This window comes from Bactrocera oleae, chromosome 3 (genome assembly GCF_042242935.1).
Source record: "Bactrocera oleae isolate idBacOlea1 chromosome 3, idBacOlea1, whole genome shotgun sequence".
Classification (NCBI taxonomy): Eukaryota; Metazoa; Arthropoda; class Insecta; order Diptera; family Tephritidae; genus Bactrocera; species Bactrocera oleae.
The window spans coordinates 11,187,965-11,208,403 of NC_091537.1; the positions used below are offsets into that span (position 1 = coordinate 11,187,965).

A 20,439-nucleotide genomic window follows, 5' to 3' on the forward strand; every position below is an offset into this window, starting at 1 on the left:
TTACTCGTTTTCGCCATTGCCCAATACTAATAGCTATCAATTTTCTGCATCTGGCAGCACTCAGGGTAATTTCTTTAAATGCAACCCTGCTAATAGTCGGTCTCCTTTTTCACTAATTTAGTACCAGTTTTCAGTGCCAGCAAGTATGGCGTTTGGTTAAATTCATAGAGCAATAAATAATAAAATATTGTGAAAACAGGAAATTGCATTTAGTGAAATATTGACAATTGCCCAAGTAACACTAAAGTAAAAAAGGTGCTAACTAAAAAAAAAATAACTTGCATTAAAATATATTAAATGGTTTTGTGCATGTGTACAAAAAAAAATCATATTAAGAAAAATACTTATTGAGGAGCTGAGTGCGATTCATACAGGTAAATAAAATACTGAGAAATCGTGAAATTCAGTTTGAGCAACATTGTTTGTGGTTTGATTACGGAATGATTTATACGAATGTGTTGCAAATAGAAATACTACAAGTACATATTTGTGCAGTGAAAATCGCGAAAATAATTTGTGGTATGATTAAAAATTGTGTACACTAAATATTGAATATTAGTTGAATAACAAAAATTCCAAGAAATTTTAATCAAAAGGCAGAAAACGGCCAAAAAAGAAGCAAAAATTATTGACGCATTCAGATACCAATTTCCGAGAAGCGCATTTCTAATTTAGACCGAATTCTCAGAAGTGACAGACAAGACACAGCAAAAACAGCCAGAGGCAACAACAAAATTACATAGCGTTGTGTGAGGACGGCAAAGGCAACACAAACAACAATACAGTACGAAAAATAAATACTTGGTAAAGTGTGAATGATGGGAGCAAAATACGCGGGGTGCCGTGTGGCCAACGGAAAGCGCTGAGCGCCACTTATTCAATGGCAATGTACGACAGCCTTGCGTGTGTGTGTGACTGTGTAAAAACATATACATACGTCTATGAAACAAATCGAATAAGAGCGTAAATGAAAAAAATGAGAGCCCAACAGAGGCTGAGAATTGACTCTCGGTTGCCAACGTTTAAAGAAAAGGTGTGCGAGTGAGGTATTGTGTGCAATGTATTATATGAATGCCAGCGTGCGGCAGAGAAAAAAAAACAAGAAATAGACATTTCATGTCGTTTTATTTCGATTCGTGGGAAATTTTTAATTGTTTCTGTGAATTTACAATGGAAGCGAAATTAGTTGCTGAATGTCAAAGTGAAAAAGTACAGAAAATAAATTTTCGCCGTAATTTTATTTGTCGCTGCATAGATCTGCAAATATTTATTTCTGGTTCCACGAATAATAGCTTTACCACATTAGTTCAGGTGTATTTAAGTTTAATCAATCATTTTCCTATATAGTATCGTCTAATATTTAAATGTATTTACAATTATAAACGTCTGTGTACACTTCAGTTAGTTGCTCAACCATATGTACACACAAATGTATATAGGTTTAAAATATTTTCTCAAAATAACTGTTAGTAATTGCAAAAATGTGGACTTTTGAAAACCCGTTAAAAATATGCAAAACGTTGGAGGCTTGTCATCGGCTGTGACATCATACTATTAATAGGAACAATACTCGTGACTCTCGCGCGCTAATTATTATTAAGTCCTACGTAATGAGCAATTTTCTATTGCCTCATCGCTCATGTATGTACGTATGTATATACACAAGTTAGTTTTAGAAAAGAAATAAATGTATAAAATACCCGGATAGTCACAATGATTGTTAGAGAATTCCAATTAAAATTTTTTTTATTACTACAGTACCTGTAAAACAAATTATGTGATAATATGAAGTTGTCAAGTGGAATGTATTTATGAGTAATCAGCATAGTACTGTATAATAGGGTAAAGTACATACATACATATGTACTTGTAGTTTGTTAACTCAGCAACTGATAAGAATTATACACACGTATACAGTTTGTAGATATACATATGTACATGTAAGTCCTTCTTTCATGGTTATACTTTTTATCATCGTATTTATGTTGTTATTTGTTTTCATACTCAGATAAACAATTTCATAGGAAGCACAACTTGTTATCGCATAGAGAATTATGAGTAAAGTCTGTTATACTCAAATCATTCTATGAAATCTGTTTAATTGGAAGTTATAATCGACAATATATACATACATACATTTACACACGACGTACATATGTATGTACATACATACATACTACCATTGCCACGAAGTTACCGCATATTTACTAGGTAAAGTGCTGTTAAATTATGTATGTATGTTAAAATATATGTACATATAGGTTAGAAAATATAAAAAAAGCTGAAATGGGGAATTCAGTTTAAATTACCCTAATTAAATAAAAATATATTCATTTATTATTATTCAGAATTGCATTAATAATTAAAATTCTGCTAACAATAATATGTATATAATAAACACGGTTGTGTACAGACTCGTAAATTTAATTTTTTATTTCTTTTTATGGTATATAATATAATTATTTACCTGAAAATTATAAAATAACTTGTTTTCATTTGAGAGCTAAACTCAATTTAATTAAACAAGCTCATGTTTATCCATAAATATGTACGTACACCTGTGTAACTTAATTGATAAGTCCATACTACGAAGTATTATTTGCATTAAGTGAAACGAATATTATCAACACACTTATGTACGTTGAATGACCTTCGTAAATTTATTAAGTATTTAATCTACAATATTTAACGTTATGCGTTCGAATAGACATTGCTTCCTAGAAATTGACAAAGTGCTTAAGTAAGAAATTCATGTAGATATGTATAAGTACATAGGTAAAAGATATACAATTATATGTAGTGCATACATTACACGTTTAATCGGAGAACTACCAAGAAAAACGGCATTGAGCTTTTGATAACAGATTCCGAGGAAAGACAACGCAGTTGATACTGTTTAATTTAAGCAGCAATGACAGATGTGGTTGATTTGTTTGTATGTGTGTATATATCTACTATTATATACATATGTATGCCTATATAAAGTTTCCCTGAAAATCTTGTGGAAGAGTTAGCAATTTTTAAAATGAAACCTGAACTTCTATTTGAATTGAGAGGAGTGATAGCGATATGTAGCATTAACCATACAGAAGAAAAGTATCACTCCAATATAAGCAGACTTTAAAGAATTATAGATGCTTCATTCCAATATTAGCGGACTTGAAAGATATGCATCAGAGAGCGTTCAGCTGAAATATAATTTCCATTTATATTTTTTTTTTATATTAAACCTTAAAAGTAAGTGTTCTGACAGCTGTGTTGAAACTATATAACATGTATCGATTTATCTTCTGCATTTTGTTTATGTGTTACTACTTAAGTGTCACAAAAGCATAGTATGTCGAAAGGAAGTTATGAAAAAAAAGGCTGCTAAAAAAGTTTCACTAAGTACTCTTTACATATTATTATAGAGAGTATCCGTTATTTATGTTTCGAAATTTATTGACCGTTATTCATAATTTTATGTTTGGTAATCCATTATTTAATTTATATACATATATGAGCCACTATATACATACATATATTATACAAGTATACATACATACATGGTTTCTGCACAACTTTATTTAGCTACCACAAATGTATCTACACAAGCATACGCTGAAATATTCAACACCATTTCCTCTTCATCATTTTAACAAGTTCCAAGAAGAATCCGTGCAATACTGTTAACGATTCGCTTGAATTTTGCGCCAACACGCACTCATCAACGACCTACATACAAACACACACAATTAGATGAGAGTTTCCTGGAATACCCAAACAACCCAAACGACATTTTCGCCGTAACCACCTGCCCTCCGCAGGCGTATGTCAATTTAAATTATTTTGCGAAATCATTGCACTCGAAATTGATTGTGGTTGTTTTTATCTGCAAACATATGTACATTATACATACATACAAGTATGTACAGCTCCATATATAATACAAAAATAATTTTGTACGTATGGGAAAATAAAAAATAATTTCCAGCTAAAACTTAATTAAGTGCGTGCTATGATGCACAATATTTATGTACATATCTATGTATGTATGTATCTGTTGAATTTTGTTGTGCCTAATATATTTTTTTTTTTTGAAAAATTTAACACTCGGAGCGTTTAGTATTTGCATACATACAAACATATGTATGTATATTCATGCACATGCACATTGTAGCCGAAGTTCTGTACAAAAAAATCACATGTGTGTGTGTGTGTAAATATTTGTTTTACTTTGAAAATGTGTGAATTCTTACGCATCTTTGCCTTATACTTTGTGTACAAATCACTGTAAGTTATTAACTCCAAACTAGGTCGGAGGTTTTTCATTTATTGTTGTTGTATATACATATATATGAACATACACTATGTGTTTGCATTTGTGAAGTTATTCACGAAAAGGATATCAAAGAAATTTCCCGATATGTTTGTCAAGGTCTTTTTAACATTTAAAGCGCAGCACGAGACAAACGGCCAATTGTTGTTGTAATTTCTAGTAATTATGTGCATACATACATATGTAGCGGTGTGTAACTGTAGAAAACATTTGTTTCGGTACATATGGGATTTTTAGAGTTAATCATTGCTTGTACAGTGTACGAAACGCGACTGTCCCCGATCAAAAGTGTCACCTAAAGAATTTTTGTCGTTTAACCAAACGAACAATGTGTATAAAAAGTAAAATTTTGTTATATGGTGAAGTTGTAGTAAAAATGATGAAAAAAAGAGATAGAGAATATGCCATTTACCGTTGTTCTTGAAACGTAATAAATTTTTACTACGAAAATAATGGAGCTAAATTTTTCAATATGTACATATCTACTTCACTATGTGCGCATATTTTTTTTTTGCAATTTGGTTTGAAATAAGCTATAATTAAAGTTTTATTCAAAGGATTGTTTAATCCGAAGAATTCAAATGCTTAACACGCTCTTCATAAGAAATTGTTAGGCTTGGTTGTTTGAAATGAAACAACTTAATTTTCTGCGATGCTAACATATGGATGTACCTATGTACATATTTTTATATATTTTTCTTTTTAATACGTTTTTATATTTGAATGTATGTTTATGTATATTTGAATTCGTTTCTGAAAATTGTGCAATGACGCTTGATTGTGTTCCCAAGAAAATTTCTGTAGCTCATACACTCTGACTTCAAAGTACAAAGCCAACTGCACGCTGCTACTGCAGCAGCAACAACAACAATCAAAACATCATTTACTTTTCTATAGAATGCATTCGTATTCCAGAAACAGAAAATGAAGTGGGTTTGAAATTTCATATGAATTCCTCGTAGCTGCAAAGCGGCATACAAACAAATGCCGATGCGCATACACACACACATAGATACGAATGCATACATACATACATACATATGTACATTCGTACCTACCACTATTTGAACTCGAATTTTGTTTTGTGTGAAAGCGTTAAGTGACCAGAATTTTACGAGGAAATTGTAGGAAGCATTAACGGAAAAATCCATTAAATACATTTCTGCGGAAGCATTTCTGGTTGAAAGTGGCGAGCACGAGTAAACGACATCATGCTTATAAATATTGCATTTACAGAAAATTTGTAAATTGTCTGCATATCTGCACTTACATACATATGTATGTATGCATGTACTTATGTACATATATCATAAATGCATATTAAATCTAAGATAACATAACATATTATTGTACATGTGTTGGTAGTGCGATTTGACACCGCCCTTTCAATAGACCAATTATATTAAAAGTTATGATGAAATACTTGACGACTTTCTGCAACTTCAATATACTACATATTTACATTCATAAATACTACTATTCACTTGCATGCAGTATTTACTTGTAGGAAAATTAAAAGTAAAAGTCGAGCACAAATTTAATTAAAAGCGCAGAAGATAAGGACAAATGACTAATTTTGAATTCTTAAGTAAATTTCACTATCAAAATATGTGTACATATTGGTGATTAACAGGTAATAACATTACATATACCAACGGTTTTTCGGCTTACCGCATTTAGTTACGACTATCTTAAAATAAACGCCTGCTAAGTACGTCAATAATGATTAAAAAAAGTGTATTCTACTACAAAATATGTATGCCAAATAATTTTTATTTCGGCAGTATTGTCAGCTTGACAACATTCCACAAAATTATTAGAGAAATATTTTCTGCCGTTAAAAGAACAACAACATATGTATGATATTTAGATTCGACTACCACTTTCCATTCCCTTGAATATTATTACTTAGTTCTCAGAAGTGTGTAATATCGACAGATGCAAAAATCAGCAAAGTCTACCGCCAACACAAGTTTTTGAAAATTTTCCCTGCTGGGTGCTCCTCTTCGATATATGCATGTATGCACATTTCTGTATTATTATGCTCATGTATTGTTAGCATAGCCAGCAGACACTTAATGGTAAACGCCAACCGTCCAACAGCAGATGGTAACCATTGAGTGTGAGTCACTACATATTATTGTTGTTGTTGTTGGGTCCGCTTAACTGACGACGGTTGGTTGGCTAGTCGCTTGTTCGGCTGGCTGACTGGTGTCAGCAGCATGCACCACACATCACAATATTCTACGAAATTGAAATTATTAACTGCTGAGCCAACTGTCGCATTGTTCTTTGGACTCGCATTTTCGCAATGAAACACAAAAAAAAAACAAAAAAGATTAATCGAAGATCAAGAAATTCGAGGGATCAGCCTTTTGAAATTTTCGCTTAAGTTCTTCGTATTGCAGACTCATTGTTGGGTTTTATTTTTACATTTATTTTTTGTTTGTATTTCAAACAGTCATTGTGGCGATGAGTATGTTGGGTACCTACAAGCAAAGTGGTATGTGTAGGCATTTGAAATAGTATTATATATACATACATATGTAGGCGTGCTTAATATAATTATTGTTGTTGTAGTGGCAGAAAACATCCCTGAAGTAATATGGAGGAATGTTGCCGAGTTGACAGTCCTTGGCCGGCTAAAACGTCAGCTTCGTTCTGTTTGCATAGACCCGATCGTGGAAATCAAGTGTATTGTTGTTGTTGTTGTAACGGTTATCTAGTCTCCGTTTGGGTGATAAGTAATAGTTTGTCTTCCTAACGCCTGGTATATTTTTAGGAAACCAAAAACTGTTAAAAAATTATTTAAATTCATACATACCATCTGATCAAATTTGACCCGGACTGACCCATATAAACTGTGCGCGCGCAAAACGAATTTATAAACTTTTTTCCTTGTTAGAAATTTTTTATGTTCGTGTGGAGTTCGATCTCCATATGTCCATTAATTTAGCAGCAGTTCACTTACGATGGGAAACGTTTGGCTGGCAATTTTTAGCATAGAAAAAAATTGAACTACGAGTTTCCGTAAAATTTTGTGTTTGCAATGGAATCGTTGAAAATATTGCAGATGTGTTTTGTGGTATCTAATTTATCACGTACATATGTAAGTATTTTGAGTAGTATCCATTAAAGGTCGTGAAGTCATTGAAAACTTGTCTCATGCGTCTCTTATGGATTGACTCAACACATTTTGGTTAATATTTTGGGTATGAAGCGTGTCACTGCTAGTCGCGTATCAAAATACCTGAATCTTGCTTAAACGACGTCGAATAGAAGTCGCAAAAGAAATGCTTGTTAATGTAGCTGAGGACTCTACATGCAATGGATTTATGAATAAAAAATCGAAACTATCCAATATACTAGCGTTCCAACAATGCGCCGTAACAGAAAAAAACTCTCAGCCGGTGTATGGAAAATTGAATGAGGCGTCGGCATGCTTGTATTGGCTCGTGTCCCTTTTATGAAGGCGATAATAACGATTTGTATTAAAATCCGCGTAAATTTATTTTTTTTTTTTTGTCAGTTCGACACTAATCTGATTATATGGTGTATTACAAATATCACCTGAAAGTTCAGTTTCCTGTAAACAAAATAATAATTTCAGTTTAGTTATTAGAAAACGTACATACACAGCCATATGAATTTATATAACTACAATTTTTTGTTGTACTATTTAACTGTTTTGTTATTTTTTGCAATTTTTCATTCAGCTGTATGTGTTTGTGCATTATATTCATGACATTTTCATGAATGGGCGACACAAAAATACAAACCATATACAATACTTGTATATATACATGTATGTATGTATGTGCGCATACTCAAAAAATAAAAAGTAAATCTAATTTCAAACTGGTGCGCGTGTGTTTTTATCGGAGAGAGTGTGCGATTCGTTGAAAATTGATAACAAATATAATTTTCTGGGAGAATATGTACATATGTATGCACGTAGCCGTGCTGAAAGTTCTATAAAGGCAGTGGCGCGTTTGTTTTCGCCGCACAAGTGTGCTGATCTCTGGGGTGTGTTAAACAATTTGCATTGCGAAAATAAATGAAAATTACAAAAATATGCGCTCACATAACACATCGCGTATGCAGACAACGTTAATGTAAATAAATAAAGTAAGCTTATACCACAAATAAGTCGTGATTGTTTTATAAAAATCGAAATATACCAAGCAGCATGCTCAAATTCCTAAACTTACATTTTATTCTTTTAACTAAATTGAATGTAATAGATCAATAATATTAATTTAATTATTTTCTGATTTATTGTTTTTTTTTTTATATATAATGCAATATTTTCTTTATATTTCAGTTAACTTCTGATTCTCTTGCGCTGTATATGAATAACACACAGATGTACAGAGATAGAAATTATCAACTTGTATAAATATCTTCCGATGGGGCACCGTTCCAGCAAAATATCTGCTGGCCTCACCAACGGTAACAAAAATTCAATTAAGGAAACATCATCGTCGACCAAATTAACCAAACATTCGTCACGTCGTCATTCATCACGTCGCTTTTCAAAAACGTCTTCAACTGCAAATAGTGAAAGTGGTCAGCTTTATAGAAACTCAATAGCATCACTAACCAGCACTAACGTCGCCGCCGTCTACGGTGATAAGTTCTTGCCAATTTTACGTCTGGATAGCGATACAATAGCTGAAACTTCCAACCTTTCATCAGTGGCCAGTAATTCAACCGGTCAGATTATTATAAAAATACATTTCAAAACACATACGCCTGAGATGGATAATACCCAACAAAACATACTGCAACCAACAGCTGAGTCACATGCGCATGTGGTGGCAAATAGCGATACTTATCGTCGCTTAGTCGATACAAATTCGAATAAGGTGCCGCACACAGATGCTGGTGTTGTGGAAGCTGCTGGCAGCTCCATTAATTCAATGTTGAACAATAACAATGCCAACAGCAATAGAGCGTCCCTTCCAAATAATTTAAATGTTTTGCGCATTACGGAACCTTTGGTGGAACAAGCAGCGGATCGCGCTGGCAATGTTGAGTATTATGAGATTATGGAAGAGAACACAGCTACAACGCATAACCGGCCGTCAGTGAGTAGCCGACGTCAGAAAGCCAAGTCGGCATTTATGAATTTGAAAAGCATGCTAGAATCATCATCATCCTCCTCAGGCAGCAACAAACTAAACAAACTATCAAATAGCAACAACAATAATCATTGTAACGACAGCAGCGCTAATCATTCCCGAAACACTTCTCAAGCGCCGCCAGTAACAGCTGAGGCGCATTTACGACAAAAGCAATTACGACCGTCGAACAGTGAAGTAAGAATGTCACTACCTACGGTCAGCACTTCCAGCTGTCAGCGTGATAGTGCTGTTAGTAATGTTAATTCTTTGACAACTTCCACACATACTCCAACTCCAGTATCAATAACTACCTCAAGTGCAGCGCAGCCAACACCGACAGTGACAGCAACAAATGAGCAGCTCGCCGTTTGGGCATCCAATAAAGATTTAATAATCTCTTCCATAAATGTAGTGGTTTGTCCAACGACAACAACAACATCGGCAACAGCAACAGCAATCACGAGTAAGCCAGCAGAGCGTGTACCGACAGCGCAAATCGGAAACGTTATTAGAAATGAAAGCGAATCGGTGGTCGAAGAAAAATGCAACAGTAATCCACAAAGAACTAATGAAGGTCGCGATCACACAAATATATCGCAAACTTCAATTACGAAGAATGCCGTACATGTTTTATCCACAGCGACGTCACCTATTGTACACTCACAAGTAGATTTTGTACACTACCTCGTGCCAGATTTGGAGCGAATTTTCAATTCGAGTTTTTACTGGGGCAAAATGGATCGCTATGAGGCCGAACGTTTGCTTGAGGGCAAGTCTGAGGGCACATTTTTGCTACGCGACTCTGCGCAAGAGGAATACCTGTTCTCGGTAACATTCCGAAAGTACGGACGCTCGTTACATGCGCGTATCGAACAGAGTGGACACAAATTTAGGTAAATTTTTCATATTTTTTCATATTTTTCCGAATAAAAATGCAAAGTACTATTTATTATTAATCAAAATCAGCAATATTTATATTTACACAATTTTTGTTGTTTCTTCCTCTAGTTTCGACTGTCATGACCCAGCCGTATTTAGCACATCCACCGTTACCGGTTTGTTGGAACATTACAAAGATCCCGGCAGTGTTATGTTCTTCGAACCAATGCTGACCGTACCATTCCATCGCAAAAAAGTATTCTCATTACAGCAATTGGCACGCGCCGCCATTGTATCGAACACCAGCTATGACGGTGTATCCGAACTGGAGTTGCCCGTGCGTCTAAAATCCTTCCTTAAGGAATACCACTACAAACAGAAATTGCGCGTGAAACTACTCGATGAAAGACTACTCACATATACCTAGTGTCCGCTGAACGCGGCCAATTATCGGGCCGCCATTGTAACCGGCACCAGTACTGTGCGAGCCAACACTGGCGCCGGTGATGCCGGTCGAATAATGTTGCATGCAGCTACGTTTGGCGTAAATGTCGGCGCTACTATTAGGCATGGCAGTGTTGGAGTGGGCAGCAATGCTGCCGCACATTTCGTTGATGGCTTAGTGAATATGCGTGTGGTGTCAGTGGAGGCGCTGCAAGATCTTGTCGATCTGGAAGATCTGCAACATGCAAACACATTCGTTACATATGTACAACACTCAACTGTGGTGGAACAATTGAACAGTGATGCCAGCAGTTGTGCGCGCAACGGTGTTTGCACGAAGCGTCAACGACGTCAACAACTCCTAAAAATACCGAATCGCATGACAGAATTACTAAGCCGTGTAACAGCGAATTTGAATTGTTACAACAATGTGCAGCGCCACAGAAGACACCGTCACGGGCAGCAGCAGCAACAGCAACAGCAACAAACAGATGGCATGCCATCGCCAAACCAACAACACTAAGCTAAACAATAAGCTATATAAATAAATATAAGACAATCCCAGTGAATATGAAAATCAAAATTGCAAACAAAAACTCCAAATGGTGTGAGACGGACAAAATGAACAAATAATACCTAAGCACAATTGCAACAGTATCAAAAAGAAAAGCTCTACCGTCGCTTTACATACACTTTTTTTAATTGTACATGATGCGGTATCAAAATAGTATTAAGCAGCAGTTATATGTTAGTATGATATTTTGTTGTAACCAGCAAGCAAACAAGCTGGCTGTAAGTAAATGCATGCTCAAAGCACGTTTGTATTTAAGTCCAGCAAATGAGCCACTGGTTGCGCACCAAAATGCATTTGCTAAAATAATATTTACGCTAGTTATCTGGTAGCTTAGTTTAATGTTGAATATAAAAATCTATTAAAATTGTATGTAATATAAAATGTACATATATACATATATATGTATGTATGTATGTGTTATACGCTTGTTACTATATTATAATTCATAGAATTTTCATTTAGTTTATTTAAATGTAAAAACTAGATTTATAATTATAGTTAATGTCATTATTTATTTTGCTCATAAATATGTGTGTACTATAGTTTTATTTATTACATATCTGACATTCGTATATTATGCGCTCTCTACACTCTTATCATGTCATAACAATTTCTACTCATCCTTAAGATTTATTTATTTATTTTTCCTTATTATATTCAATTCAGCAGCTTGCACATCCATTAATTGTAAAAATGTGAACAAATTATTGTAAATGAATGCATGTACTTGGCATTGCTTCTGTATCTTTAACTTTTTGTTGCGGCGCAGCAAGTTTAATATTATTATTGTATATTATTGTTAATGTCGGCAAATACAAAAATCGCAGAGAAAGTACAATATACAATTTGCAGTCACAGTGTTCTGCTGTACTTACATATCCATGACTGTAAAACTGAATTTATTATAAATACAATTGTTTAAACACGTTTTGAAAAAAAAAATATATATATATGTATATATAAAATACAACTAAAATAGCAGTAACTCAAACTTTATTTGTTTATTATTTAATAAGGTGAAATCGGTTGGGCTCCGGTAGCGGAATGGTTTTAACAGAGAACTTACAACAATGAGCTGGTTATAAAAGAGTTCCCGCCATAGTTGGGTCTACGTAACTAAAACGTACTCACACTTTATCTGGACAAGCACTGTCGACTCGGCAGAATTCTTCCGCTACAACAACAATGAAAAGGTGCACGCTCGACAGCGAACATTTGCAAACTTTCAGACGGCAAATTCACCTAAAATATTACTATTGCTTTACGTTCTCTGATTTTAGTATGTACGTGAGTTTAGTAGGTGATCAACACTAAACATTAACGAACTCTCGATGTATACAGATTCCAGCACTGAATAAGTTAGGTTTTCATTATTTAAGTGTAAACTCACTATAAACTCAAAATTCGATTTTAGATTTTTTTTCGATATATAGTATATCTTAAAAATATCTACCAAAAGCTGTATTCTATGTTTATATTGGTGAAAACCGAAGTTTATGGCTTCGCTCAATTTCCAATACATTAATGTTGCACTATAAAATCCGGATGCAAACTGATAGTGATAGTATGTATGTACCATATATGCCAGCTGCATATTTTTATACCCTGAACAGGGTATATTAAGTTTGCCACGAAGTTTGTAACACCGAAGGAAACGTCGTAAACCCTTTAAAATATATATATGTATGTAATATATAAATGATCAGCATGATGAGCTGAGTTGATTTAGCCATGTCCGCCTGTCTATCCGTCCGTCCGTCTGTCCGTCTGTATCTACGCGAACTAGTCTCTCAGTTTTTAAGCTAACAATCTGAAATTTTGCATCTATCTTTTTCTTACTAAGAAGCTGCTCATTTGTCGGAATGGCCGATATCGGATCACTATAGCATATAGCTGCCATACAAACTGAACAATCGGAAACAAGTGCTTGTATGGAGAACTCTTTCATTTGACGTGGGATCTTCACGAAGTTTGGCATGGGTTATTGTCTAAAGCAATACTGCAATCTCCGAAGAAATCATATAGATCGAATGACTATAGCTGCCATATTAACTGAACGATCGGAATAAAGTGCTTGCATGGAAAACTTTTGTATTTGACGATATATATTTACGACATTAAATCAGAATCAAGTTCTTGTAAGGAGCCTTTGTATTTGTGAAGAGTATTATAGCTCCGGTGCAACCAGAGTTAACGTTTTTTCTTGTTTTTACTAGAATTTTAGCATTTCCTTTTTTTATATTAACTGGTATAATAAATATTTTTCTATGTATTAGCTAATACTTCAAGTGATATTTTCTAGCAACTCACAATAGAACATTCACTGTAACAACAAATCGGTTTCGAGCGCATTCGCTGACATTAAGTCCAGTTCCAATTGTGTTGTCGTTGCTGCTGTCTGATTAAGAAATAAATCAAAATCATAAGCGCCATTCTGTGCAGCCACCGAGTCCTTTTGATTCGTTAATGTTTGTGGATTTGACATAAGATCTACGCCGAATAGACCCAACTCTTTGAGTAGTGACTCATTATTGTCCACACACTGATTCGATGTCGTATCGAGCTCGTCCAGCAGATTATCTCTTTGTTGTATATTTACCACTGGTGCTGGCGTTTCTACAGCTTCTAAGCCACAAACGACTTCTGTACTTGTCGTACGCAAATTGTGCGATTCGGTACGCACGCTCGTCTGCTCTTCCTCTTCTTCCTCATCGAGATCTTGTGGCTTCAGCGTGGTCGATTTATATTGAAAGTCAGTTTCTTTGAAATCAACTTCAATCGGAAAGAGTGGCGGCAAAGCTTCTATACGCTCTACAACCGAACGGTTGAGCTGTGCCAGACTATCGAGCAAACTGCGTAATTGTTTATTCAAATCCATTGCATGCTTACACTCGAGCAGTTCCATCTTTTCCAACACATCGGTACGCAATTTGGCGAATTTATTACGCGCATCCTGGCGACAACGCAAAATTAGTCTGTATTCGTAATTGCCCGTTTCGACGCGATAGAGCGGATCCTGCAATGCTGCGAAACTATGCTCCTCATCGTCCATCTCTTTCACCTTTAAACAGTAGGAGAGATAGGTGAATTTGGCATCGGCATAACGGCGTACCGTTAATTTGGTGTCAGGTATCGCCTTGTTCAGATATGTACCCAAGTCGGAGAGCACCGGTTTAATTTGCTTTATAATATTTAAACCATCCTTTTCCAGATTGCGATGAAATTCACCAAACATGCGAAACGCCTCAGATGCCCGCTGTTGCGGTTCACGCGCGCTAATCTGTGTAAAGCAATCGCCGAATGCCTTATAGGTCTGCAGCAAATCGTAGTAGGCTTTCAGCATACGTCGCGCATGCTCCACCAAACCTTTATACATCAATTCGGTGCCCTCAAGTTCTTCCAGTCGCTTGACCAACGAATCATTACAGAGAATGGCACGTGAAAGACCCAATGTGTCTGCGGTATTGCTGGACATATTATCCACTATGCGATGCTTTAATTTCTTCAGTATAATGTCCAACGATTTGCCTTGCTCCGGATCGGCGTGCAATTTATTGTAGTGTACGGTTACCGTGGTGGTGGCGGCCTGTATCATTTTCGCTACTTCCACTTTGGTTTTGCCCTTCACACTCACCGAGTTGACAGCTAACAGTTCGTCGCCGCTTTGCAGTGAGCCTTCACGCGCCGCTGGTGTGCCATCGAAGACCTAATGTGAGTCAAAACTTAGTGAAACTATAGTCTATAAATAAATTTTAACTTACCTGTACTATATAAAGGCAAGGACACAGTGGCGCGCCGCCGCCTATACTAATTCCTATCAAATTGCTTTGATCCTTAGTAATCACCACCGAACTCACAGTCACCGTCATGCCCCTGTGTTCAGTGTTGGGTATTTTGAAAAATAAGATTTAGTTGTGGTTTTTTATGAATTTGTAGTTACGTAATGCGGTAATGCTAGCATTAGGCTACTGATGCTAATTATGTTGTACATATATGTATGTATATGATAAAGATGCATTGAGAGTTACTATGCATATTCGCAGTGATAAAGGTAGAGGTGGTGTAACATGACTGAGAACTATACAAATTTCTAAGGTAGCCAATCGTTTAACGATATAAAAACGATATCTAAAAAAAACTTATAAATCAAATTTAATGCAATTAGTTTAGAATTTAATTAGTAGACAAGTGTTGTAGTGTTTTAAGCGGGAACCTCGGGTTAATCCGAGGCACATTTGGATGATTTTATTTTTGATGAAACAGTTAAAATCTTTTTTTTTTTGTATTGAACCAATGATACATTATATAATAGCAAGACATTTGAGGAATATTCTGTTAAAATTCCATAGAGAAATATTTAAAAAATACGGCAATGGCAGCAGTTACGCTAAGCGTCTGCGCAAAAGTTGAATTGTGGTGCCGCTCATAACTCGGTGCGGGAACAACTAAAATGAAAAACTCAAAAATATACCGTTAGATAATCGCTTTGGCCAGTTAACCTGGCATTTGTTTCGAAATTTTAATTTTTCACTTTTTGGGTACACTTTTTTGCATGGAATTCGGTTAATTGGTTATTTTAAAATAAAATATATTAAGAAATTTGAAGAAACTCTCCAGCGTTACCTCGTAAATTATGTATCAAAATAGCTTCAAAAACACAAGTTTTGAACTTGCACGCTTTAAAGATTTTAAGTCTGTTGTAAAACATTCATAAGGCTGGTATAACAATAGCCATAACTTTGTCAATTTTGCTGGGATCCACTTGCACAACATTCTTGAGTTATTATACATACAATTTAGGACAAAAAAATTTAAAAAAAAATTCAAAAACCCTATTTCCCACTTAAATCCTATTTAGCTGGCCATGGACCCAATATGATGCGCGTATACGTACTAAGGACTAGGTTTTTGGAACAACTCAAAAAGTTAGGGATATAATAATATACATATGTATAGGTATATAAAGGTTTGAGACTACTTAACTATATACATACGTACATGCATTAATTAAAATATGTGCATATGTACTTATATATGTATGTGTATATGAATCTAATGCATAAGCTGCTGTTTAAATATTTTCATTCCGCTCCTAAATTAAAAATATGAATGTATGCATATAAATATATAAATTTATGTACACATATGTGTGTGTGTGAATGAGTGTGAGTAAATGATAATTTATAGTAATTCCTAGAATTGCCGAAAAAATTCGAAAATTTAAATATTCACATATTGCGCTGCGCTTTTTTATGTAGATTGCTATATTTGCTGCCTTAAATAACCCATATAAATAAATTTATATATTTCTTAAAGTATACGTTTCAAATATTTATTTGTATAGCAAGCTACGTTAATATTGGTCCTAATTTGGCACAAATTAAAATTCTAGTTGATGAAAATAGAGAAACTATAGATTTGCAAGCGAAACTACTAGGAGTATCTAGGAGTATATTGGTGCTCCTTAATTGACAATACGTTGACTACATTAATGCTAGCCGATATGTTGAGCTAATCTGTATACCAAATTAGTTGTACATATATCTATTATTGGAGAAGAGCAATTATGATTGCAGCTTTTGGTAGTTTCGTACATATATACCGTTCAGTGCTAGTCACAACTTACAGTCGGTCTAATTCAAATTTTTGCCTATCGAACTCAATTAAACGCTCGTTCAAAAGGGGCACAATAATATTAGTCTGAGCAACATCATCATTTTCGGGTGTCGATTCCCGTTCGTTGTCAATCACTAATTCTACTTCAAAATCGGAATTGGCAGCATTTAAATTCGGCTCATTCTGTGTTTCCTGTTGTTGTTGGTTTGTCAAATGCGTAGAACTTTGGGAATACATAAGTACATACATGCAGTTTCAGAGAAAGTGTACCGCCATTGTTATGTCGCAGAGCTTCTACTTACTTCTCGTTGAGCAATAGCGGTGTCATGACGGCGGATTCCGTTAAAACGCTTTTACTATGTGCATAAAATTTGGTTTTAATTGAACAAAGTTTTAGTTACAAGAAAATTTGGAGAATTATTTTTAATTTAGAAGATACGTAAATAAACGACACAAATGCAATTATATTGATTATTACACAGCCCACAGTTGTTTAAGAACAGATAAACATATGTGTGAAAATATATAATGATATTTCGTTTGACCAAAATGCTATTGAACTTACATTTTATCCTCTTCAAAGAAGTAGTCATCGTCTGTATCCGTTAGCATTTTCCTGAAATTGCTTAACAGTATTTAATGTTTTTATTATTGAATTTTCCGGTTATGATTATATTATTAAACAGCGCACGAAAATGTATAGCATACTTCTCAGCGATGACAATGACACATTCACAATGACTTCAGTGTCAAAACAAAACAGATTGACTCGTGTGGTAAATTTTAACTTGAACCGAAATAAAAACTTGTGCAAAAATCCGTAAATAAAACATATTAAACTTGAAAGTTATGTTTATTAAATGCAGAACGTTTTCTCACAGTTAACTTTTAGTACTGCTAAAAAGTGTGATGTACACACAGAGAACGTATATCATACGTTGTATTTTACGTTCTCTGGTACACATTTTCAAAATGTATTGGATCACGCTAATGTAAATAGTGTAAATTGTTGATAAATGTCAAAATAAAGAATAGTGTTTATATCACGCTTTTTAATTGGTGGGTTCGGCTTTTAAAAAACTATAAACATAGGTCGAAAATGTTAAATTTGTTAAATAAAACCAAGACTATTTTAATACCAAATCTGCGTAAAACTGCCACCCGTGCCACTCACGATGTGGTCAAGGAATCGTCATCAGAGATTGCAGTGTCAACAACATCGACGACACCACTTATATTGCCACAAAATTGGCCGCAATATGAACCAATGAATCGTGCCGTTTCACGACAAGTTTGGATTGAAAACATTGATGCCGTGCCGGAACGTAAAGTAGGTATTATCGAACTGCACCCGGACATTTTTGCAACACAGCCCCGCGTTGATGTCATACAAGAAAATATAGAATGGCAGCGTAAATATCGTTATGTAAGTTTTGCCCATACCAAAACACGCGCGGAAGTGCGTGGTGGTGGAAGGAAACCATGGCCACAGAAAGGAATGGGACGTGCCCGACATGGATCTATAAGGTCGCCCTTATTCCGCGGTGGTGGCATTGCGCACGGACCACGATCACCCACGACACATTTCTATATGTTACCGTTCTACAAGCGAGTGATGGGTTTAACTGCAACGCTTAGTGTAAAGCTTGCACAAGACGATCTACATGTCATTGATACCACTGACGTGCCCACACGTGATACACAGTTTATTAAAGAGTTGATAAAAGAACGCAATTGGGGACCTTCTGTGTTAATTGTGGATAGGTATTTTATTTTACTTTATTTAAAAAAAGTTGCGAAATAATTTTTTTTTTCTTTCATGCAGAGATGATATTTTTCCGGAGAATATTTCTTATGCCACTGATGCGCTGGGTTATGTGAATTTGATGCCTTCATATGGTCTCAATACATATTCAATGCTTAAACACGACACTTTAGTGCTAACTGTAAATGCGGTCAAACATATCGAGGAGCGCTTGTTGTATCAACTCCATCGAACTGATGCAACAAAGAAAGAAGGCAAATTCAAATTGGATCAAGTTTAAAATAGTAGTTTGCTATTTTTCTTGGATTTGTTAGTTTTGTTCGTTTTCCTTAAGAAAGTCTCATCGCTATCCAAGTAATTCAAAACGTTGTATAAATCTAAAATATATAATTCAATAGAAACAGCATTTATCCATAGAATAAAAGTGTGAAAATGTTAGAAATAATTAGCTTGCCTTTCGCTGCGCGCATTCTTTTCAACTTATCTAGTGGAATAGCTGCCATACTGGATCTAAATGCATCGGAGCGTGAGTTTGCAAATTGATTTCTAGGTTCAGTCAAAGTTGTCATATTGGGCATTGCTGGCAGAGGACTATCGGCATTCATCAATCTATTTTCTGCATACAATGGATTCTCCGGTACCATCATTTGATTTTCGTTTAATATGGGATAACCAAAATTTGAATTTTGATATGCTAAATATTAAAATACAAATTTATATAGAAATTTTCACACTATCATACTTAGTTAAAACTTTCAAAAACTTACGCATATTTGTAGAATATGGTTCGGGATATCCATATTGACTATAATATCCTGGCAACATAGAATTGCCAGGAAACGGGACAATTGATTGATTAGTATCCATTTGTCGCCAATTGGTTAACTCATTTGCGTAGTTAATATGCGTTACTTCGGATGTTGTTGACAAAGGCGAGGTTCTATACGAGGCGCCGAATTCATTACGAAATGTGTATACACTCGGTCTGGTGTTACCCGAATACGTGGAATGTAGACTTTTATCACTCATTGTTCGCATATCCATTATGCTACTCTCTCCTTTGCTTGAACGTAAAACATTGAACATTTTTTTAAACGCTGACATTTCTATGTTCACGCGCTTTGAAAATATCGCGTTGTTGTTTTGTCCCACCTATTATTGTTTTTCACAAACTCATTTGTATTTTTGTAAAAAAAATCTTACATAAATATTTTATCCGAAATAACTAAAAGAATTTTGACAAAATTTTTTACCGAAACGACTAAGTTGCGAAAGACAAATTTTACATAAAAAAGCAGATATGTATTTTATACACTTATTTTTTTTTTATATTATATAGTAACATTGACATTTGCTTTTGTCAAATCAATTTTTTATGAAACAAATTTTTTTTAAAGGGTGAAGTGATTTGAACTACAGTCACGTCCACTCAATTATTATTTCTTATTTTGGTTTTTACTCTAGTGTTGTTGTACCGGTGACAAATTTTGAGGAATGCTCTCAAGTGGGCCGTTCTTAATCAGGTATAAATTCACGTTCCCACGACAGTCGGGTCTACGTAACCGGAACGGACCCGGATTTATTCCGGCCAAGGACTGTTAACTCGGTAGAATTCTGCCGCTACAACAACAACAACAACAGGTATAAATTCAATTCCAACCTACACAGTACCGAATGACTGTGGCACGTTTTTGATTTAATAATTATATAGTATAAT

General features: G+C 34.9%; 4 protein-coding genes and 1 long non-coding RNA gene across 8 annotated transcripts; 2 read left to right on the plus strand and 3 right to left on the minus strand.

The window, feature by feature from the left end:
* The first annotated feature begins 130 nt into the window (after nt 1-130).
* Nucleotides 131-10,786, plus strand: Socs36E (Suppressor of cytokine signaling at 36E). 2 transcript variants are annotated; one of them, XM_036366390.2, is made up of 3 exons: nt 131-374; nt 8,643-10,337; nt 10,453-10,786. In XM_036366390.2, the coding sequence occupies exons 2-3, from the start codon at nt 8,728-8,730 to the stop codon at nt 10,748-10,750; spliced, it is 1,908 nt and encodes a 635-aa protein (XP_036222283.2). In that variant the 5' UTR covers nt 131-374; nt 8,643-8,727; the 3' UTR covers nt 10,751-10,786. The 2 variants fall into 2 exon arrangements, with proteins under 2 accessions (XP_036222283.2, XP_036222284.2); XM_036366391.2 differs by lacking the exon at nt 131-374 and adding an exon at nt 8,098-8,446.
* LOC138856392 (uncharacterized) lies at nt 6,072-8,029 on the minus strand. Its single transcript, XR_011395661.1, has 2 exons — nt 6,861-8,029; nt 6,072-6,807 (listed from the first exon to the last, which is right to left on the minus strand). It is a non-coding gene; the product is annotated as an uncharacterized lncRNA (long non-coding RNA).
* A 2,621-nt stretch (nt 10,787-13,407) lies between the features above and the next one.
* On the minus strand, nt 13,408-17,697 carry PICK1 (protein interacting with PRKCA 1). Of its 3 annotated transcripts, XM_036366395.2 has the most exons (5): nt 17,523-17,697; nt 17,260-17,313; nt 16,968-17,180; nt 15,103-15,214; nt 13,408-15,047 (listed from the first exon to the last, which is right to left on the minus strand). In XM_036366395.2, the coding sequence occupies exons 1-5, from the start codon at nt 17,567-17,569 to the stop codon at nt 13,662-13,664; spliced, it is 1,812 nt and encodes a 603-aa protein (XP_036222288.1). In that variant the 5' UTR covers nt 17,570-17,697; the 3' UTR covers nt 13,408-13,661. The 3 variants fall into 3 exon arrangements, with proteins under 3 accessions (XP_036222288.1, XP_036222290.1, XP_014086886.1); XM_036366397.2 differs by lacking the exon at nt 16,968-17,180 and having other exon boundaries at nt 17,523-17,696; XM_014231411.3 differs by lacking the exons at nt 16,968-17,180; nt 17,260-17,313 and having other exon boundaries at nt 17,523-17,694.
* A 359-nt stretch (nt 17,698-18,056) lies between these two features.
* On the plus strand, nt 18,057-19,167 carry mRpL4 (mitochondrial ribosomal protein L4). Its single transcript, XM_014231392.3, has 2 exons — nt 18,057-18,721; nt 18,783-19,167. Exons 1-2 carry the CDS (start codon nt 18,057-18,059, stop codon nt 19,000-19,002), a joined length of 885 nt encoding a protein of 294 aa, XP_014086867.2. The 3' UTR covers nt 19,003-19,167.
* On the minus strand, nt 18,701-20,036 carry LOC106615255 (uncharacterized). The gene is made up of 3 exons (XM_014231393.3): nt 19,490-20,036; nt 19,177-19,416; nt 18,701-19,099 (listed from the first exon to the last, which is right to left on the minus strand). Exons 1-3 carry the CDS (start codon nt 19,824-19,826, stop codon nt 18,999-19,001), a joined length of 678 nt encoding a protein of 225 aa, XP_014086868.2. The 5' UTR covers nt 19,827-20,036; the 3' UTR covers nt 18,701-18,998.
* Between the last annotated feature and the right edge of the window lie 403 nt (nt 20,037-20,439).